This window comes from Strongyloides ratti, scaffold srae_chrx_scaffold0000010, assembly GCF_001040885.1.
Source record: "Strongyloides ratti genome assembly S_ratti_ED321, scaffold srae_chrx_scaffold0000010".
Lineage (NCBI taxonomy): Eukaryota > Metazoa > Nematoda > Chromadorea > Rhabditida > Strongyloididae > Strongyloides > Strongyloides ratti.
In genome coordinates, this window is record NW_020171518.1 from 552 (window position 1) to 22,951 (window position 22,400).

The following is a 22,400-nucleotide window of genomic DNA, read 5'->3' on the forward strand; positions in this document are numbered from 1 at the left end:
TTCACATTCTTGTAAATTTTACTTTTTTTGCTTTGATAGATATAACTATAAAAACGTATTTAAAAAAGTTTTATTTTGATATTTTAAAATATTATTATTACAAATTAATTAACAATAAATATTGTATAAATATAAATATGTAGATTTTTTAAATATACTACATTTTGATAATGAAATTTAAGTTTTTTCTAATAGTTTTAAAAAAATTTAAAAATTTAATTTTTCATAAGTTAAAAATAATATATATACAATATATATCTTAAAAAGATCATTATTAAAAAGTTGACTATTCATGCAGTTGATGTTTGTATGTCTGTTTACACAAATTTATTTAGTATATAATAAACAAATGAATGAATAAAATTTAACATAGTTAAAAACTTTTATAGATTCATTGGTTTAAATAACCCAGTTTGAGGTAATTATTGAATTCTGAAGTAAATTCTTCAGCTTTCAAAATTTTAGAACAAAGCTGTCATTAGCTTCTAATATTCACCTTAAAAAAGTCTTTACTTAATAATATAAAATGTTGAAGTAAAATAAAAATTAAAAAAATATTAAATCAACTTTATAAAGCTTAATTATAAATTTTTAGACATATATTTTGTTATTATTCACTAAATAACAATTTGTTTAACATTTTTATACTACAAATATTTTATATTTTCATAAGTGTTAGTATTTTTTTCAAGTTTAAAAAATGAAGACATTTATTGTAAAATAAAAATTATAAATGAATGTCAAATTTAAAGCAAATAATTATTTTTTTAGTTTTATAAAATAAGCTTGTATCATATGAAATGCATGTTTTCCTTTAAAACACTAATTGCGCATTAAAAAGAGAACAAAAAAATTTCCATCAGCTTCTAAACATTGTTCCCAATGTGGTATAAGCTTATTTATTCCATTTGGATAAAAATTAGTATCTTTAGAAGCTAAATATTATTAAAAAGTAATTTTAAATGACTTTCCGTTTTTGAAACCTTTATCTATGAGAAAATGATCTAAATTATTGAAAAAGTGAAAATCCTTTGAAGCAAAATTTGGAGACATTAAGGAATGTGATAATGTCTCATATTTCAATTCATTTAGCTAATGGAGCATTGTTTTTGAAACAATAAAGAGACAATGTCATGCAAAAAAAATTAGATCTTTTCTATTGACTAAAGGTCTTTTTTGAGACAATTTTTATGCATTTTTTTAATTTTTCACAGCTATTTATGAATTTTGTGTTACATCTGGTTTCATAGTGTAGAATTTTTCAGAAGTCTACCAAACGCTAACCATTACCTACTAAAGTGTTATTTTGGATTTTTAAAACTGTTTTAAAGTTTCACTTTTAACTAATTATTGTCCTGCGCGTTTTCTATTGCTGTATAAAATCTATTTTTATTGCAGGTTACCATTCGGTCCAAAAGTGGGTCGTTTTTGATCCTTAGAAATAAAGAAGAACAAATTTCTAAACAACTATTTTTGGTCTTTAGTTTGTTCATGGAGAACCCATTGATCAATCTTTTTTGTTTTGCTAGTTTGTTTTATATAGTGAGAAATGGTATTCTTTGAAAATCCAAGATCTTCTGATATCTTACTAATTGTTTGTTGAGAATCTGCTTCAACTATCGTTTTTAATGGTCATTATCAACGACTGCAGCTGGTATCCCACGGTCCTAATTCTCAAAATCTTTATTGCTTTCTCTGATTCTTATTAATCATATTTATACATTTGATGGATTCACAAGACCCTTTCTAAAAACGTTATTTATATTTTTTGCTAATTTTGTTCAATTAGGCTTTCTTTTGAACTCATATAAAAAAATAATTAGATTTTCACGTTTAGTCACTATATTAGATAAATTAAAGGTAATAAATTTTCACTGATGACATATTTTTTTATGTTTTTATGCAAAAAAGGTTCTTAGAAATTTTACAATAAGTTTAACTTTAATAAAACAAAACTAGTTTATAATTAAAGTCGGCACTAGCATTACGCATTTTAAAACATGTGTTTCATATGATGTAGCTTTATATTTTAAATGTAAAAAACAATTTTAGATATTTTCAAATTGTCATAAAAAATTATTTATAAAATTTTGTTATTATTATTTTAATGATTTTATACTTTAAAAATTTAATAAATAAAAATTTTTAATCAAAAAAAAATAATTAGAAAGTTTTTATAATATCAAAAAACAAAAATATTATAGATTTATTTGTAAAACATTATAAAGATATTAAACCTGAATTTGCAGTATTGACTGATAGTGAAAATAAATGTAAAACTATTATACTTTCATATTTAAACGTAAACAAAATTAATTAAAAAAAAATTGATATTTTAATCAAAATGATCTTTTTTTAAGTGAGTACTCAAAATATACTTTGACATTATCTGGTGATTGTTTAAAAATAGCACAAACAACATATTTTGTTGGTGGTATAATAGTATTAGTGTATGAAAAGCATAAAAAAATATATAAATTATGTTAATTTTTTAACTAATGATCTCTTTCAAAAGAAAAGAAAATTAAGATTAAGATTAAGAAAAAATAAAAAAATTATGATTAAGTTACTATCAATCATTGTCTCAAGTAATTCTCTTTTTTTTTAAATACAATACAAGTAAACATACATTTACTGGTAATTTGAAAAATTGTATATAAAAAATATACACAATTTATAATATGCCATTATAATGCAACAGTGTCTTTAAAAAATCAAGAAACTGAAACAATCGAAAAAAATTTAAACCAAATATAGTAATAATTTAAAAAGTAAAACTATTTTTGATGAAAATTGTAAAAAGAAAAATAAATTGTATTGAAGATATATCGTTTGATAACAAAAATAATCATGATTAATAAAATATGGCTAATTGGTATGTTTCTTTTGAAATAAAAGCTTCATATCAAGTAAGTTGAATAACACAGATAACAATTTTTTTTTATAATATATCTATTTTTATTACGACTAATATTAGATAAAACTTGATAAGTAAAAGTTAATCAATTACAAAATAAATTAATTTATGTTTTTAAAAGACTTTAAACTTTAATTTTGATAATATTTTTGTTTTTTTTAAATTATTCATGTTATAATGATCAAAGCTTAATAAATACTTTACTTAAAAATATAAAATTATGAGAATTCAAAGCAAATACATTTTACATATTTTTTAAATTTTATCTATTTTTTAAAATATTTAAAAAAAAAATTAAAATCGTATGAAAAAAAAACATTTATTAAATGTTATATAGACACACCTATATATGGTATAAAAACCCCAAAATTACCTTTTGAAATCAGTTTATATCTTATTTGCTACATAAAATATACATTCTAAATTGTATATCTTTTCAAATTATGTTTATTGTATAACATAAAAAAAATATTAATTTTATGTTTATAAAACTTTTAATTTCATCAAATTTTACAAAAATTGTCGGATTGTAAGTACATTATGTAGCACAGATCAACATAATGGTTAAAACAGTCCATTTTCTTTTTGCACCTTCTAATTTCTAGTTGAATATGATATAAATCAACTGTAATTATTTATGGTGCTAGTTATCTTAGAACTTTGATTATATTTATTTTTACTTTAATAAAATCTATGTTTGATATGTTCAAATCGTTTATTTATTTATATATTTTTACAAATCAAAAAAATTTTTATTAATTTTTTTTAGTTAAATTTAGAATTTTATTTGTTTTTTATTTTGACACATTTATTTGTTTAGTTACTTTTAAAAATTTCTTGCATTTATAAGCATTTGATTGATAGACAAATGCTTATCGTTAGTATAAAATCATAAAATTAACATTAGTTATGAGTTTTAGTTATTTTATGTATTAAATATAAATTAAATATCGCATTTATTTATATTGACTAAAAAAATTTAATTAAATCTATTGTTTTAAGAAATTTTAAAAATATGAATCAGAAGTTAGAGATATTTATTTAAAAAAATATATGTTTATTATGCTTATACCCAATCTAGTATAGTTAATTGTTAAAAATTATTTAATATATTAAAAAAATACGTTAATTTTAATCCTTCTTTTCTATAAGTTTTTAACTTTATATGTACATTTTCATTTATTTTTCCAGGTATGATTTTTAGGATTAGCTTAACTGGCCAATGAAGCTGCATCAAACATTGTTACTTGAATTGTCTTAGTAGAATTGTTTAAAAAAATTTTCATTTTCTTTGTCGTTATTACTCTATTAATATACATTGATGATTTGAAATAATTTTTTACAGTTATATAAATTTTTATTAAAAAATGAATATAATTATTTATATTTAAAAAAAATTACATACACAATATAAGATATTTTGTATTTTAACTATATTGAAATCACTACAATTATTTCTATGCCAAAAACATTCTTAACAATGTTTTTATTTTTTTATTCACTATAATGATAGTTAATAAAAATAATTTAATTAATCATTTAAATATAAAAAGTATAATAAAATTAAAATCAAATATAATAAATATTAAAGAAATTATTAAAAATAATTTTTTTAAATTACTTATAAATATATACATTTTTGAGAATATTTTAGTAGAAGAAGATAAATTAATAATTAAAACATTCTTCATTGCCAAGTTAAGCTTTATTGCTGAACTTCAGCCTTGATGCCAGAGTGGTTAATGGGACAGACTTGAAATCTGTTGGGCTTTGCCCGCGTAGGTTCGAATCCTGCTCAAGGCGTATTTTTTTGTTATTTAATAATAATATTATTAGTAATTTTGATAAAATTATAAATATATTATAATAATTTTTATTTAAAAAAAAATTTATTCATTTAAATTTGTTTAAAACTATAACTTTTATTGAAACATTTTAAAATTAATTTTCACTTCAAATAATGTATGCTTAAATAACAAAACAGTTTGAAAGAATTTATATTGAATGTAGTTAATAAGTAATCTAATAACGACAAACAAAGAAATTATCATTTTTGTCATCTTGTTAATACTTTTTTACTTAAAATCTATTCAAAAAGTAAATATAATTTGATATAATACATATATCTCATTATTTTTTAACAATGTTATTTTTAGTTATATTTATGTTTTATTTACTTTGTTATATCTATAATCGTAAAACATCATTTATATTTTTCTTACTTTAGAAAAGAAGTATACTATATATATTCTTATTTTATATATAATGTACAATTATATATACTCAAATAAAAGTAACATAATTTTAAAAAAACTATAAACTATTTTATAGATGAATGAAATATAAAAAAAGAGTAATATTTGTTTTATCATAAACAAAAAATATATCTTTAGAAATTTTATGCTACTTATAAAATAAACGTTTATGTACAATAAAATTAATAGAAAAATTTATTTATTTTGTCCAACATAAATGGCATTAAGATCAAAAATATTTTAAAAGTTGTAATAATTTGTTATTTAATATAAGCTTCAAAAAAAAACTTGGTTATAAAATTGTTGTTAAAAATTTATTAAAAGTATATATATCTTTAAATTTTCTTTAATTTAAAAAAATTATTCAAATTATATTATTTATTTTATTTAACATTATAAATTATTTATTCCACATCAAAAAAATAAAAAAAAATTTATTTTTAATGAAATAGTAGAATGATTGATGAAAAAAATATATTTTGTTTCAAAAAAGTAATCTTAATTGTTACATATTTTTTTACTTTTAAACAAAAGAAATTTAAAACAAATTTAATTCAAAAAATTATTATTTTAATGTAGTTTTCAAATATATTATTTAATGTTTACAAATAATAAAATTGTAAAAAAAGTATCTCCTTCACTATAAATGTAAGCAAATTTGATGAAATAAAATTAAAAATTAAAATAAAACTTTAAAGAATAATAATTGTATAAAAGTAAAGTAATTAGTTTTAATTATAAGTAAACAAGTGATAAATAACATCTTTTAATTAAAATTTTAACATATATTTATATTGATTAGAATTTAAAAATTTGTCTATTGAAATTTAATTTTGGATAAATATTAAATAATTATACAAAACTACTTATCATACACAATAATTATAAAATATTTGATCCTCCATGGAATGAAGAAGATTTACAAGATTATAACAATGTCTGTAATTGCAAAAAAATATATCTTTTTTGAAAACATCATAATAAATATGATGTTTTGTATACATTTCATAACTTTTTAAACTATTTACCCATTGACTATGATAGTGTTGTGGAGAATCTTGACTAGACAACATAGATACACAAGCTTCAACTGTTTTTGGAACTTTTAATACTGGACATCCTCTAATCATTAAATATTTTAAATTATTTAAATTTTTGAGACAATCTTCCTCTGCAAATTGAACACATGTTAACATAAAAGCTTTTAAATTTGGGAACATCTCATTAATTCTTTTAGTTCTTTCATTTCCAAAAAAAAATAAACCAGTAAGATATAATTGTGTAATTGTTTTAGGTAGAGCTTCTAGAAAGTTAAAACAAAATGAAGTAATCAAACATTCATAATCATCCTCATCTGGAAATACGGTATTTAAATAAAATTTAATCCAAGAAAATCTTCTTAATTTAGTAAGATGTTTCATTGAAGGAAAAATTAATTTTTTTTTTCTTTTTTTATTTTTTATATATTTTTTATTTAACATTTCATAGTATATATCTTTTCCATCACAAAATCTGACAGTTAAAAATTTAATATTATTCATTTTTGTAACAAAATTAAGATAATTAATACATTGAAGAATTGAATATGTACATATTTCAAATTTAACTATCTTTTTTAGTTCATTGTCAGTTAATGATTTTAACCAAGGAAAAATCCATTTTTCATTGTTTAAACCATGAATTTTAATTCCAACTTTGACATTTTTCTTCATTGCCGTTGATATATTTTTTATTGCTATATCAATTTTATTATTGTCATATGTACCATTAATTGTAAAATTAATTATTCCATTTTTCATGACAACGCAATTTAAAAAATATTCATAAAAATAACTATGACATTCTGAAGCAACATCAATATAAAAGTTTTTTAATAAGTAAAAATTTTTAAATAAACTTGATCCAATGTTATCTAAAATTGCTGGACTAACAGAAATTTTTAAATTAAAAAATACTCTCTTTATTGTATAATTTGGTAAACTTTTAATAATATTAAAATAAATTTCAGGTGATTCATTATGATTGATACTTAAAACCATTTCTTCTGGTTCATAATACAATGAGATATTTTTGTTTAATGGTTTATCTATTTTCCAAGCTATAATACGTTTACAGTTTATAAATTCATATGGTGAGGTTCTGTCATAAATGATATTTGATAATAAATGTTTATCTTTCAATCTTTCTATCTTATCAGGATCATCAAATATTGTTTCAAAATTATTTTCAAAATATCTTCTACCATAAAATAAAGATCTTATATATGCATAACATGATTCTTTATCTATGATATTGTCAATGCCAATTAAAAGATATTTAGATGATGTTTCAAAACTTGCTGTATCTTGGAGATTCAATACATCAATAATTTTACGAAGAATATGATTTTGACTAAACACTATATCCACAAGAGGACTACTATCCATTTTCTGAAAATAATATATAATAATATTATTCTATCTATTTTAATATTATATAATAAAAATAATGTTATTATTTAAGTATGTATAATTAATTTAACACTTTGATAAAAAAAATAAAATAAAGTATACGATAATTAATATATTATAATTAAAAAGATATATTAAAAAAAGGTGGAATATAATTTAACATTTAAATCATTAAAATATACTTTAACTTTCTATTATTTTATTTAATTCAAATAATATTAATTTTGTTTTATATTGATTATAAGATAAATCTTTTAAATAAAAATATCTCAAAATTTTCATTTAGATAATATCTTAATATAATTGTTTAGAATATGACTAATATACTATATTATTTATTATTTATATTTTATATTGAATAAATGATATTAATCATAAACAATATATAATTATTTAAAATATTATACTTTTAAATGACTAATATATATATAGTGTTTTAATGTCTTTGAAAATATTATATAATAAAAAAAAAAAAAGTTATTTTAAAGAGATATTTGAATAACGTTTATCTGTAAATGATTAATTGTTTTATTATATTTTTAAAAAGTATAAAAATATATGACTAATGAAAAATATAATTATATTTATGAAATCCCATCTTCTGTGATATGGGAATTGTCAAATTTATTAGATAGTGGTAATATATGGAAACAACTAGGTAAATTATACTATATAAAATATTTATAAATAGTTGTTATAGCTTTACATGCACCTACAATTACATATAGAGATGTTGAAGCTTGTACAAAATATGGAATAACAGGTAGTCCAACAGAAGCTATTATGAGAATATTAGGAAGTAAAGGATATACAATATCTGATTTATATAAGATATTAGCAAGAGGTGGTTTTATTGAATGTATGAAACATTTAAAAGATTATGTTCCAAAAGAATTACATGTATTAGATAAATTACATATTGAGAGAAATGATAATAATAAGACAGAAAGTACGCGTAATATAGAAGCATTTTTACCAAAACTATCTGGTTCAATAATTCCAATTAATATATCTATAACAGGCAAAAATTGTATAGACAAAGATTTATATAATTTTAAAGATGTTTCTGTTTCAATAAAATCTAGTATTGAAAATACTTTAACGGTTAATTATCAAGAGTTGTTAATAGCAACAGAAAATTTTTCTGATACACAAATATTAGGAAAAGGTGGTTATGGTATTGTATATAGGGGTTGTTGGAAACATATTGATGTTGCTGTTAAAAGAATTATGCCACGAAAACAATCATTAGGAAGAAAAAAAGAAAATGAAAAATTTACACAAAGTTTTCAAGAATTAAAAACATTAACAAAATATAGACATGATAATATTTTACCACTTTATGGTTTTTCAATGGATGGACCTGAACCATGTTTAGTTTATCAATATATGGCAAATGGATCAGTAGAAGATCGTTTGTTATGTAGAAATAATACAGATCCTTTAACATGGGAACAACGTTTTTCTATTGCTAAAGGTATTGTTAGAGCATTAAATTTTTTACATTCAATACCAAAAAATGCAATTATTCATAGAGATGTTAAAACAGCAAATATTTTATTAAGTCAATTTATGGAACCTAAATTAGGTGATTTTGGTTTAAGTAGAGATGTTTATGGAGAAAATAATGATAGTGTAACATCACCATTAATTGTTTCACATATTAAAGGTACAATGGCATATTTACCTCCTGAATATATAAATAATAGAATAATATCAACAAAATTAGATGTATATAGTTTTGGAATAGTTTTATTAGAACTTGCTACTGGTTTACGTCCTTATTCTGAAACTCAGACACCACATGGATTAATTGATTATGTTTTACATCATAAAAAAATATTATCTCATAACAACGTATATGTAAGTGAATTTTTAGTTGATCGTCGTTTGCAAACTACTGAATGTTTTGATATATTTAACAAACTTTTGTATGTTGGTCTTTTATGCGGAGAAAGAAATATTGATAAACGTCCTGAAATTGATGTTGTCTCAAGAGAATTATTAGAATAACATTAAAAATTTATTTGATTTTAATATTAATTATTTTTTTTATTAAAAATAAAATTTTGATTGTTGATAAAATTATCACACTTTATTTTGATATTACTAATTAATATAAATAAAATGATTAATAATTATAGTTAAATATTTACTTTCTTAACATTTAAAAGAGCTTTATAAATGGTTTTAAATGAACTTCTGAACTTTACTTTGTCAAAATAAACAAAAATAAGGTGTGAATCAACAGTAGAAAAAGTATTTTAATCATTTTATAATTAATACATTTTAGGATATAAATAAGTACCTCTTTACAACATTATTAATATCTTTTAACAATAAAGAAGTGTTATTTGAACATATATAAATAGTATTAAAAAGTAAAATATATAAGAAAGAATCATTTTATACTTTTAATTATTTAAAAATTATTTGATATTAATAATATTCATATAAATAATTTTATAATGAATTTTTCATCTAAATTTAGTATGATATTTTTAGGTAAGTTTATATTTTATTATTAACTTTATATTTTTTTTAGTTATTTATGTAATTAGGTTGTCAAAACAATATTACACAAATGGACATATTAATTACATGGATAATGCAATAAATAATGAAAATGATTTAAAATATTCTGGTAGTTTAGGATGTTATCTTTGTAGTCAACTAATGTCAATAACTCAATCAAAAATGGCATTAAATCAAGTTCAATTAAAAAATATTTTAAATGAACGTTGTAATGATCTTTCTAATTTTATAAAAGCTCAATGTTTTACATTTGTCAGAGAAAGCCTTCCCCAAATATATTATTCATTAAGTTATGATATATCACACAAAAATATATGTGAAATGTTAAATATTTGTGAAATTAATAAATTTAATAATATTGAAAATACATCAACTAACACAGATAATCATGATAAAAAAAAAATTTTTAATAATATACATTCTACTGTCATTAAACCAATACCAATTGTAGAAGAATCTAAAAAAACAAATGATATGGAAGATGAAAAAATTGGAAAATCTATAAGAATTTTACCAAAAAAAAATATAATATCAACAACAATATTACCAGAAACAATTATTGATAAAAATTTAAATAACAAAGAAAAAACTATTTCAAATAATTCAAATAATTTAGAAATAAATTATATGACACAAGAAAAAATTGTTTCTGGAAAAATAACAGAACGATTACAATCAAAAATAAAAAAGCCTAAAACAGTTGTTTATGTTCCATCAGATATTAAAAGTGAAGCAAAAATACCTGAATTTGAAGATTTAACTAATCCAGCTAAAATAGATATGAAAGGGATGCGTATGACATGTTTATTTTGTGAAAAAATGTTAAATAATGCTAAAAATTATGCTATTTCAGCAAAAACAGAAATATCAAATTTTGCTAATAATACATGCGCAAAATTAACAAAATCAGCTTTATCCGAAGAATGCTATAAATTAACTGATAGAAAAATTAGTGAATTAGCAAATTTTGTTGATGAGCAAGTAGTTGAAGCTTTATGGTGCGCACAAATGAATAATTGTTAATTATCTATCAAAAATTATAAATATAAATTATATTAAAAACATTTTTTTTTTATCACAAAATAAACTATTTTATTTTATCTTTTTTATAAATTATAATTAATATTTTCATTGTAATATATATTGTTCCATTTCAATATTATCATCTTTCATCATTTCATGATGTTTTGGATGTGTTACTCTATTTGTTGTATAATAAATCAAATCATTATATATTTCTTTTATAGATACAATACTTATTATTTTAAGTACAAAGACTATCAAAGCAATTGCAATTACAATAATGCCAATTTTGATAGATATTAATGTATTTTCATCAATTTCTCCTGGTTTATAATAATAATTACGTATTTCAGTTTTATCAATTTGTTTAACTAAATATAATGGACCTGTTAAACTTTCTACAGTCCATAAATTTCCATCAGATATTGTAATAAAACCAACAATTATCCAAACAATGCACCATACAAGAATAAAAAGTTGATATATTATTGAAGGTATCACAAAAAGTGGTTTATTATTTTTTGTACTTTTGTAATGTAAAATGATTGATGTAATACCAGCAAATATATTAACAAATGATATTGAAATTGATAACCAATTCATTGATTTAATCATAGATAAAACATTTAAAATAAAAAATATTACTACTACAAGACCATCTGTAGCAAAAGTCCATACAGAAAAGTTCTAAAATTAATTAAAATTTTAAAAATAATATTTTTTTTTTCTCCTAATAACTTACCATTTTAAAAAAAAAAAATTTATATAAGTGATCAATGTAATTAAATACATTATAGATTACCTTTTTCAAATTATTACTTTTTCATTTCTTATCAAAATATAAACATTTGATTTATACTATCATAACTTATATTTTAACTAAAAGATAAGATTATTGTTTAAAATTATACTTATAAAATTTGAATAGTTCTTTAAAACTATAGTTAAGATAAAATATTATTTTATTATTAGTGTTAATTTTACAAAAATAATTAATATTATTAAAATGACATTTTTAAAATTTCATAAAAATAATATATACAATAACATTGTATTTTAATCGTTTTTTCATTAGAAAAAATCAAATGAAATGATAAAATGGTATATGGTATAATGATATTTGATTTCTTTTATTTAAAAATAGTTCAATTTAAATTTTGCCACGCTTTTTTACCTTGTTAATTTTTAAAATTTAAATTATACTCTTGTCGGTTTACTTTTATCTTTTTACTACCAAATTGGTGCTTCTCTGCGGAATCTCTTTGGATGTGGAAAGAGCGGATAGAGCTTTAATACAAAATAATAGACGCCGATGTATATGTATACATATTAACAAACGATTTTATGTCGGCATCTTTACTTTGTAATCTAATGTTTGACATTGTCCTCCTCTTCTAGATCACACATTGTATTTAATATAAAAGTTGCAGTTAACTTTACTTATATTAACCGCTGATTTAAAAATGTGAATGCTCTCTTTTAATAAACTATAAAGTGTGCCCTTACTCCATCAGTTGCGCAGTTGAAGCTACCTCGCTAAAAGATTTTTTAGACCGATTTTATTTTAAACTAAATCGGTTAAACTTTTGATAGTACCTAACAACAATATGCCAATGACATAACGCGCGTTAATCGAATCTTTAAATTATGGAAGAGTAATATAAAGCTATTAGAATATTTTTAGCTATGTTTTTATACATTATCTTTGCCTTAAAAACTGACCATGGCGGAGTCATTTTTATATACTGCTTTTAATAATTTACAATAAGATTACCTATCGTCATTCTTTTTATTTTTGTCATGCTTTTCATTGTCATATTTTAATTTCTTTAAATAATATTATTATATAAACTATTATATTAATATTTTTTTTATTTTGTTTAAAATTTATTTTTTTTTTTAATTATTTAGTTTATTTAATCTTATTACTTATCTTTTAAAAATATTTTTATTTTTAAATGTCTTTTTTTTTTTAAAACATTCTTATATACAATCATTATAAATACGTACAAAATATTATTTTAAAAGTTGAAATATTCTATATATCATAAAAATTTCTTTGTTTCTTATAATAAAGTAATAATAAATTTGGCGGTCATTACTAATAAATATAAAACATTTTGACTTTATATTTTCTTTGCCACATAAATTAACACTTGTTTAACTGACTATTTATTTATATAAATGTTAAATTATACATGTTACATTTTCTTTTGTATGTATTTTATGGCCAATATATTTTTAAACCATTTTAAAATTTTACTTTATTTTTAATATTTATATATCATATATTTATTAATATATTTTAACAAAAAAAAAGTTTATTTAAAATATAAAATTGTTTACAGTAACGATAAATTTTTTATCTCTATTATTTATTATTACTTGTTCTTTTTAATTAACTGTATATCATTTATATACATCGGCATTGCTTTTATATATTTATATTTACTATAATAACTTTATTAAACTTTATAAATACTTTTTTAGAAAATCTTGACTGTTACTATGACAAACTTTCTTAATCGTTTGTTTAAAAATAAAAGAAACAGTCATAATAAAGAGAATAATGAACTCTCTCAAGAATTTGAAAGAGATAATTCTATTCGTGCATCATCACGATATAATGGAAATATAACTTTAAAAGATAATCAATCTTATTTAAATCCAACTGCTCCTTATCATACTAATAATACTAATAATAAATGGAGACCTGGACCACGATCATGTCCAGGAGAACAAATGTCTTTCAAATCTAATAAAAATAAAAAAGATCATGATCGATCATTTGCTACTGAATTTCAACCCCCAAATGATCAAAAAATATCAAGACGCAAGCAACATTATAATTTTAAAAATTCACATGACACTTCAGAATATGGAAGTGTTGAACCACCAATTGAAAGTGATACTCATAGAAGAAGTTATCATGAAGAATTTGAAGAATCAGAAGGAGAAGCATTAACATTGGCTGAAGCTCGTATTCATAATTTAGAAGATGCTTTAAGTAGATATAAACTTCGTCTTAAAGATGCATTAGAAGATCGTCGTTATTATAGAAGTCAATATGTAGCTTTACAACATTCCAAACATAGAACAGAAAGAAATTTATTACAACAAATTGAAGATTTAAATACTGAAAGAAAACATATGCAACATAAAATTTCTGTTCTTGAACGACAAGTTGAACAATATAGGAATTTTAATTGCCATAACAATTCTTTAATAAATATGGATAATTCCAAATTTCATAATCAAATGAATTTGTTTGGAACTCCTTCAACATCAGCAGTTGATTCAATTACAGGAGCCGGTGAAGCTTTATCTAATATGTCAGAAAATCCATTTATTGGACATAGAAATGAACAAATTTCATCTAATGTTTTTGCTGATGACAACCTTGATGAAGTCAAAAATTTCCGCAATATGAAACTTGACTTATTGGACATGAATCGTTCTGTTTCAGAAGAGTAAGAGATAACCTTAGGAATATTTAAAATTCTTTTAAATGTACAATTTTTATTTTTTTGTTATTCCTGGATTCTCACAAATTAACTAACCATACTCAGTTATGACATGTTCTTTTTTTATTTCTGTACTTTTTTTTTGATCACCTCAACAACCATCAATTTTTAATTTTTTCTTTTTGTTTTCTTTAAAACAAATTAGTTGTTGATTATATTTATGCGGGGAATTTCCTGATAATCGTATTAAAAGTGCACTTAATACGCTATAATATCAAAATGTAGAAAAACATTATTACTTTCAATTTTTTTTTATTATCATTTACACATTTTTTGATTAAAAAATCATTGTATGTATTTTAAATAAAATATTCGTTTTAATATTAATTTATTTTATCATATAAAATTATTATTCTTATCATTAAGTATTAAAAATCTTCAAATAATTCATTACGGTTTTTAAATTTATATTATAAATTGTTATAGCAATGAAAAGTAACAAAAATTTAAAAAAGCTTTTTATCTTAGACAAATTTAACAAATAAAAAAAGAAAAAAATGACTTTGACGTGTCATAATAAAATTTTTTCTTTTATTTTGAAATTTAAAAAATACACATATATATGTTTAATGTGTATCGTCTTTTTATCTTATATAAATATATTCAATATTAACTGTAAACAACTATTCTTAAAAATAATTTTTTTTTTCATTAACGATCCAATTCCATAATTACAGTTATAATCATATAATAATACTCATTTATTGCTTACGGGAAATATTAAGTTTTATTTTATATTTTCATCAGTATATTTTTGTATCTATCATTTTCACTATCGTATATATATAACTATAAAAAAAATATTTTTGTCATTTGGTTTTATTTAACTGTTACCAATCAAGTATATTTATACCTAAGTATAAAATAATAACTTATTTTACAAAATTTTATTATTAAAAAATTAAAAAACGATTGTTTAGATATATTGTATTTTTTATTTATCCCTTTATAAATATTTTAATATTTAATAAATTTATATTTAAAAATTTTTGTATTATATCAAAAAAATTAAAATAATTTTTTTTTCACATTTTTATAACAATTTATATAAAATTGTAGCTTATTTTTTTATAATTATTTTTTTGTTAACATATATAAAAAAAAAAGTATTTCAATTTAATTTAACATTTTTTCTTACATTTAACAATTGTATCATTTTTTTTTTCTATATAAATATATTAATATTATAATGTAAAAATAATTATTTTTTTCTTAAATAATATTAAAGATAATAAGATTATATAATACTATTTCACATATTTTAATTAACTCTTTTGTTTTAACAACTATGGATTACTGTTAATCTTTTTTATCCTTCAAAGATTGTTTTATTTTATAAAAGTAAAAGGACAACAAAAAATTTGATATATGATATATCTAATAATACAATTTATCATACCACCTTAAATAGACACATTGCCAAAAATGGCATTATATATTATTTATATATAAATATATTTTTTTTTTTGTTATATAATTTATTGTTTGCCTATTTAAATTTAAAATGTATAATATAATAGTAAAATTGTTTAATGATTATCCATTGATAATACTTATATTTTAAATATATATTATATAAACATTTAGCTAATTCATAAATTTTTGTTCCTTCATCTTTCATTATGTCTAAAACACTTACCATCACTTGTCCATATTATTTTTCTCCGTCTTCTCATCATCATACACATTTTCATTTTTAGCTTTATAGTTATTTCTAATAGTAGACAAAATATATGTATATATCTATATGTAGAATAAGAGCATTATTTGTAAGGGTTATACAAAAATATTTTTCTACTCAGGAATATTTAAATGGTGTAAAGGGTAGCGTACCAAGATATATAGAAAACTTTCATAATGCCATGCATTTTTACTAAACTCTATATGTTTATAAAAATATCAGATATAAGATAGATGGATATAGTTTTATAACAGCTGCTTTCTTTTCAAAAATTTTGAACATTTTCTTTATAGTATTATTGCACTTAGTTTTGTTGTAAAAGATTATTTACAAGTACATACTATTTTCTTATCATATATGATGCATTTTCTATTTTATTTTTTTTTAAAAACTAATTTTTATTCAATTGATTTTGATATAGTTATTTAACAAAAATGATCTTAAATAATAGTTATATATCTTTTTATAGTTATTTTTTTTATTATTTAAAATAATAATAAATTCTCTAAAAAAAAATTTTTTTTTTTCTAATATTATTATTCAATTCTTTCCTTTATAATTATTTACTATAAATAAAAAATATTTATAAAAAATTTTTTATTTAATATATTTTATTCAATGTTTTTACATGAATGTTTATCATTTTAGAGTAATGTTCATTATATAAAATGGATGATAAAAATAAAGAATTATGTCCAAGACTTCTTGATTATTTGGTGTTGGTAGGGAGAAGAGAAAATACAAAATTTGAGTCGCAACCTTTGTTGACTTCTTTTGCTCAACATGAAAAAAAAAATGTACTAATATCAAATTCTAATATATTACGCCGTTACCCATCTGATGATCACAAAGATTTTGCTTTACCAAAAGATGTTACTTTTTTTTGTCAACCAGAAGGATGTATAACATTAGGTAATTTTTTATTAAAAAAAAAAAATAATTTTATATATTTATTATAGTTTCAAGAAAAAAATGGCAACAAAGAAGAGAAATTTCTTCTTTTGTATTTACATTAACTGAAAAAGATTCCGCAAAAATTAGATATGGTGTTTCATTAAATTTTTATTTAAATTCACCACATCCTATTGAAATAAATTATCCTTCTGTATCAAAAGAACCTAATGCTACTGGACCAATAAAAGTTAAAAAAAGAATTTCATTGAGCCATTTAACAAGTATATGTATTATTAGTCATCATCCATTTTTATCTGGTTTAAGAGAAATTGCTAATTTACTGCGAAAAATAATTATAGCAGCAAATTATAGGTGTAATAAAAATGAAAATATTCCAAAAAATGCAGTTTGGTCTATATTGTTAGGTTATTGGAGTTCACAATATATTCCAGAAGAGGTAATGAAAGAAATAAAAGATATAGAGACATGGATATTAATGGTTCTTAGTTCACCAGTACCAGTACCAGGTAAAACAAAAATAGAATTAGAGGTATGTTATAATATAAATTAATTATTATAATTTATATTTAAATATATATACAAATATATTTTTTTTTTCTTTTTTTTAGTTATTACCAAAAGAATTTATGCCAATGATTACATTAGCATTACCAGATCATACAAGGTTTTCTTTAGTTGATTTTCCACTTCATTTGCCATTAGAGTTGTTAGGTATTGAAACAACATTAAAATTATTATCAGCAGTTATGTTAGAATATAAAGTTATTTTACAGTCAACAAATTACAATGCTGTTAGTATGTGTGTTATGGCATTAGTTGCTTTAATGTATCCTTTAGAATATATGTTTCCTGTAATTCCACTTTTACCATCTTATATGCCTTCTGCTGAAAATATATTATTAGCTCCTACACCATTTATTATTGGTTTACCATCTTCTTTCTTTGCCTTTAAAAATATTGAAGTACCAAATGATGTTATATTAGTTGATTTAGATACTAATGAAATGAATATACCAGAAGATATGGAAATACCTGAATTTCCTCAACCAGAAAGAGATAAATTAAAATATGATTTTGAAGTTGCATTAGGTAAAATTTCTGGTATATATAATGATGAAAAAAAATTAACTAATGAATTAGATGAAGATGAAATTGATATTGGTGTTCGTGTTGGGATGATAAATTTTTATAATAGTCCAAATATCTTTCTTAATTTTTCTGAACATACAAGAACATTAAGATTATATCCACGTCCTGTTGTTGCATTACAAATAGAATCTTTTCTTCAAAGTCGTCCTACAAAATCACAATTTATAAAAGATTTATGTATGACACAATCAGTTGAATATTTTGCTGAATGTTCATTATGTCCAAGAAATGAAACGTATGTTAGAGTACAAACAGGTATACAACAAGCATCACAAATTGGTGATAAAGCTAAATGGTTTCATGAAAATTTAATGCCTATACATTTCTTAGTTTATCCTGATAATTCTACAATAAAAGAGGCATTAGAAATGACAAGAAAAATTGGTACTAATTTACCAAATGAATCAGAAGCAGAAGAAAGTAGTTCTGAAATTGAAGGTGCTAATGTATTAGATGAATTATGTAAAAATGATGAAATAGATGATAATGAAAAAAATTCTGAAGATAAACCAATAACACATGTTAATCATATTTTTTGCCCACCATCAAAGTTAGAAATTCCAGATGATATTAGTGTTAAGTCTTTTGGTAGTTCTGTTAGTAGTGGAAGAACTACACCTGATAGTGAATCTGATGTATCAACAATGGATAGTGAACCAGATTTTGCTAGAATGGCTAAAAATATGGTTTTAAAAAGAAATGATAAAGGTCATATGGCATTTGAAAATCAGTCATCATTATTATTAAATGATAATAATGAAAAAAAATTAAAGGATACACCATATATATCTAAACCATCAAGAATAATACGTAGACCTCAAATAAAAGCTTTTGGTATTAAAGGATTTCAAACAATGACAGATTCTGGTGAAAAAATGCTTGGTCCAAATTTTATGAATACAATAAATGGTTTTACAGAAAGAAGTTCTGATATGTTATCACAAATGATAAGTAAAACAACACCAAAAGCACAAGCTTTAAAAGAAAAAACAATGCGACCATTACATGATGTTACAGGTCATTCATCAGAACAAGAAAAATCTGATAAAGAATCAAATTTAGCTGCATCTCAACAAAGAAAAAATCAACAAATTATAAAAGATGCATGTGACCAAATACTTAATGGAAATAGTATTGGTGTATTTACATTTTCAAAAGTTAAAAGATTAATGGAAGATGAAAGTTTAAGAGAATTAGTTTGTCAAAAATTAAATTTAGGATTATCTATTAAATATACAGAAGAAGAGTATGAACAAAATTTTAAATTAACAAAAGCACAATATAAAGGATATTTAAAAATTTTACAAGCATGCATACAAGGATTAGAAACATCATTTAATGCAAATGGTTCTAGTGGATTAGCATCAATTCTTCATGTTCTTGAAATAGCTCATTGTGTTTTTTGGTTTAATTCTGATGGTATAACAACACCAAATAGTGAAATTGATAGTAATATTACAACACCTTCATCAGGTAATTATAAACTTAATTTACAAGATGAACATACACAAATTAAATTACCTGCTACATCATATGATACAAAGCAAAATAAAAGTTCATTAGATATGAGTAATATTGATGAAACAAAACAAAAAAATTTAACAAATGAGGTAATTGATAAAAGTATACCACCACCAATACCACCAAGACCTGTAAAAGCACCAATAGGACTTCAACAAGAATTAAGTTGTAAAAATAATTTAGCTAGAATAAATATAAATTGTACTGAAACAACCAAATTATTAAGTATTATAAAAAATCCTGAAGATGGTGAAAAAACACCAATAATATTAAATCCTAATGAACCAAAAGGACCAATTTCTTTTACACCATTAACAAATATTAAAGATACTTCAAATCCAAATGGTCAATTAGCACATTTACCAAGATCACCAAATCCACCTAAAAGTTTAACATTTACAAGACGTATATCTGGAACAACAGATAGTAATTATATTCAAACACCAACAAATATGGCAAAACATTTTTTGTATGTTGATTTAATTGGAACTAATAATCCATTATGGCAAAATATGACATTTTGGGAGAATGGTTTTTTTGATGTTGTAGCACAGGAAAGAGATAAAATTGGTATGGATCAAGAACCATCAGAATTGATAGATCGTTATAGTAGTTTAAGTGATACAGAAAAAAAACGTCTTGAATTAGATGAAGATAGAATTTTAGCAACACTTCTTCATAATATGACTGCATATATGGTTATGTGTGGTACAAATAAAAAATTAATTCAACAAAAAGTTAGAAGACTTTTAGGTAAAGCACATATTGGATTAATTTATTCAAAAAAAATAAATCAACTTCTTGATCAATTACCAAATGAAGCAACAAATGAAATTCCTTTAAAACCTTTAGTATCAAGATTAATGCAAAAACAATCATTTGCTGTAAATATTGGTTCAGATAGTGATTGTCAATTAGCATTTATGGAGGTATGTGATGATGCTGTTGTATTACGAGCTGTAACAGGATCAATTATGGAAAGATGGTGGTATGAAAGACTTGTTAATATGACATATTCTCCAAAAACACGTGTATTATGTATATGGAGAAAAAAAGATGATCAAGTTTATATGCATAAATTTTATACTAAAAAATGTAGACAATTATATAATTGTATGAAAGCAGCAATGGAACGAGCTGCAGCTAGAGGAAAAGTAACAGTTGCTGGTAGAGATTTAGAGGGTGAATTTCCTGTACATGATACTACAGTTAATCAGGGTGGTTTATTAACAGTTAGAATAGATGGAATCAAATTAACTTTTGCTAATTGGAATCATTTTATTGACTTAAAAGATATTAAAAAATGTAATACATTTGGTGGTAATCAATTTATGATTGAAGAATTTAGTAAGTTTATTTAAAGATTAACATTTTATAAATAATATTTAAGATCGTGAAAAACAACAACTTGAACAAAGAAGATTTTATTCAAATATGGTAAGTATATATTGTTAATATTATAATTTAGTGTTTTGTTATATTTATTAAATATATTTGTGGTTGTTTTTGTGAAATCTTTTTACAATTTTAGGCTCAAGATATAGTTTGGAATCTTCATAGAGTTTTCTCAGTTATAACAACATTATCTGAAGAATTACCAAAAAAAGAAATTGAAGAAAATAATGAGACAACAATATTAGTTAATCATGAAATTCCAAAATTTATTCCATTACATTTAATAAGAATATGTCAATAAAAATAACTCGTTATTGTAACTTTATATTTATTTGTATATACTTTATATTATAAATATATACTATTTTAAATCTTTTAATAATTTTTACCGTATTTAGGCTGACCAAATATGTTATGCAGTATTATGTTCATTCTCATTTGTTGCAACCAGTCAAAAGAATGATTTGTTAAAGGAAGGAAAAGAATAAATTTTATAAAAAAAATTTTTATTGTCTTATTTATATTTTCACTCTTATATTTGACAATGAAAAAAAAAAATAATATTACATTACTATAAAAATACATTAATTACTTATATTAGCTACATACATTTCTTGATTTTTTTTTTAAATATATTTTACATTTTTATCTATCATATAAAAAATATTACTTTTAATTTTTTATGTTATTAAAATATTAAAGTTTTATTATTAATATAAATGACCATCTTTATCATTCATCAAAAAGTCAATAAATTTTATAGATGTTTTACATTTTTTATTGTTATTACATTTTTTATAATAATAATAATATAACTTTACTATGATTAATTTGTATTTAAAAAAGAAAAAATTTTTTAGTGAAAGTTACTAGTGCATTATAAATACATTATTTGTGTATTCATATTTGTAACATTAAATGGTGAAAAAACAAACTAAATAATAAAAAAATAATATTGTCACTTTTTATTTTCTGTGAAATAAAATAACTAATTTTGTGAAGATATCCAATGGTAAGTAAAAAAAATTTTTATTT

The 22,400-nt window shown here is 21.0% G+C and overlaps 6 protein-coding genes across 6 annotated transcripts; 4 read left to right on the forward strand and 2 right to left on the reverse strand.

Annotated features, from left to right (window-relative positions):
• Nucleotides 1-6,041: 6,041 nt before the first annotated feature.
• Nucleotides 6,042-7,598, reverse strand: SRAE_X000258000 (Hypothetical protein; the record flags this gene model as incomplete). The annotated part of the gene is made up of 1 exon (XM_024645812.1): nucleotides 6,042-7,598. The coding sequence occupies one exon, from the start codon at nucleotides 7,596-7,598 to the stop codon at nucleotides 6,042-6,044; it is 1,557 nt and encodes a 518-aa protein (XP_024500057.1).
• Nucleotides 7,599-8,180: 582 nt separating this feature from the next.
• Nucleotides 8,181-9,635, forward strand: SRAE_X000258100 (Interleukin-1 receptor-associated kinase 4; the record flags this gene model as incomplete). Its single annotated transcript, XM_024645813.1, has 2 exons — nucleotides 8,181-8,280; nucleotides 8,323-9,635. The coding sequence occupies 2 exons, from the start codon at nucleotides 8,181-8,183 to the stop codon at nucleotides 9,633-9,635; spliced, it is 1,413 nt and encodes a 470-aa protein (XP_024500058.1).
• Nucleotides 9,636-10,090: 455 nt separating this feature from the next.
• Nucleotides 10,091-11,180, forward strand: SRAE_X000258200 (Saposin B domain and Saposin-like domain-containing protein; the record flags this gene model as incomplete). The annotated part of the gene is made up of 2 exons (XM_024645814.1): nucleotides 10,091-10,127; nucleotides 10,168-11,180. 2 exons carry the CDS (start codon nucleotides 10,091-10,093, stop codon nucleotides 11,178-11,180), a joined length of 1,050 nt encoding a protein of 349 aa, XP_024500059.1.
• A 105-nt stretch (nucleotides 11,181-11,285) lies between these two features.
• Nucleotides 11,286-11,795, reverse strand: SRAE_X000258300 (Hypothetical protein; the record flags this gene model as incomplete). The annotated part of the gene is made up of 1 exon (XM_024645815.1): nucleotides 11,286-11,795. The coding sequence occupies one exon, from the start codon at nucleotides 11,793-11,795 to the stop codon at nucleotides 11,286-11,288; it is 510 nt and encodes a 169-aa protein (XP_024500060.1).
• A 1,893-nt stretch (nucleotides 11,796-13,688) lies between these two features.
• SRAE_X000258400 (Hypothetical protein) lies at nucleotides 13,689-14,654 on the forward strand (the record flags this gene model as incomplete). The annotated part of the gene is made up of 1 exon (XM_024645816.1): nucleotides 13,689-14,654. The coding sequence occupies one exon, from the start codon at nucleotides 13,689-13,691 to the stop codon at nucleotides 14,652-14,654; it is 966 nt and encodes a 321-aa protein (XP_024500061.1).
• Nucleotides 14,655-17,053: 2,399 nt separating this feature from the next.
• Nucleotides 17,054-21,666, forward strand: SRAE_X000258500 (Rab3 GDP-GTP exchange factor; the record flags this gene model as incomplete). Its single annotated transcript, XM_024645817.1, has 5 exons — nucleotides 17,054-17,297; nucleotides 17,345-17,829; nucleotides 17,909-21,317; nucleotides 21,361-21,407; nucleotides 21,502-21,666. 5 exons carry the CDS (start codon nucleotides 17,054-17,056, stop codon nucleotides 21,664-21,666), a joined length of 4,350 nt encoding a protein of 1,449 aa, XP_024500062.1.
• Between the last annotated feature and the right edge of the window lie 734 nt (nucleotides 21,667-22,400).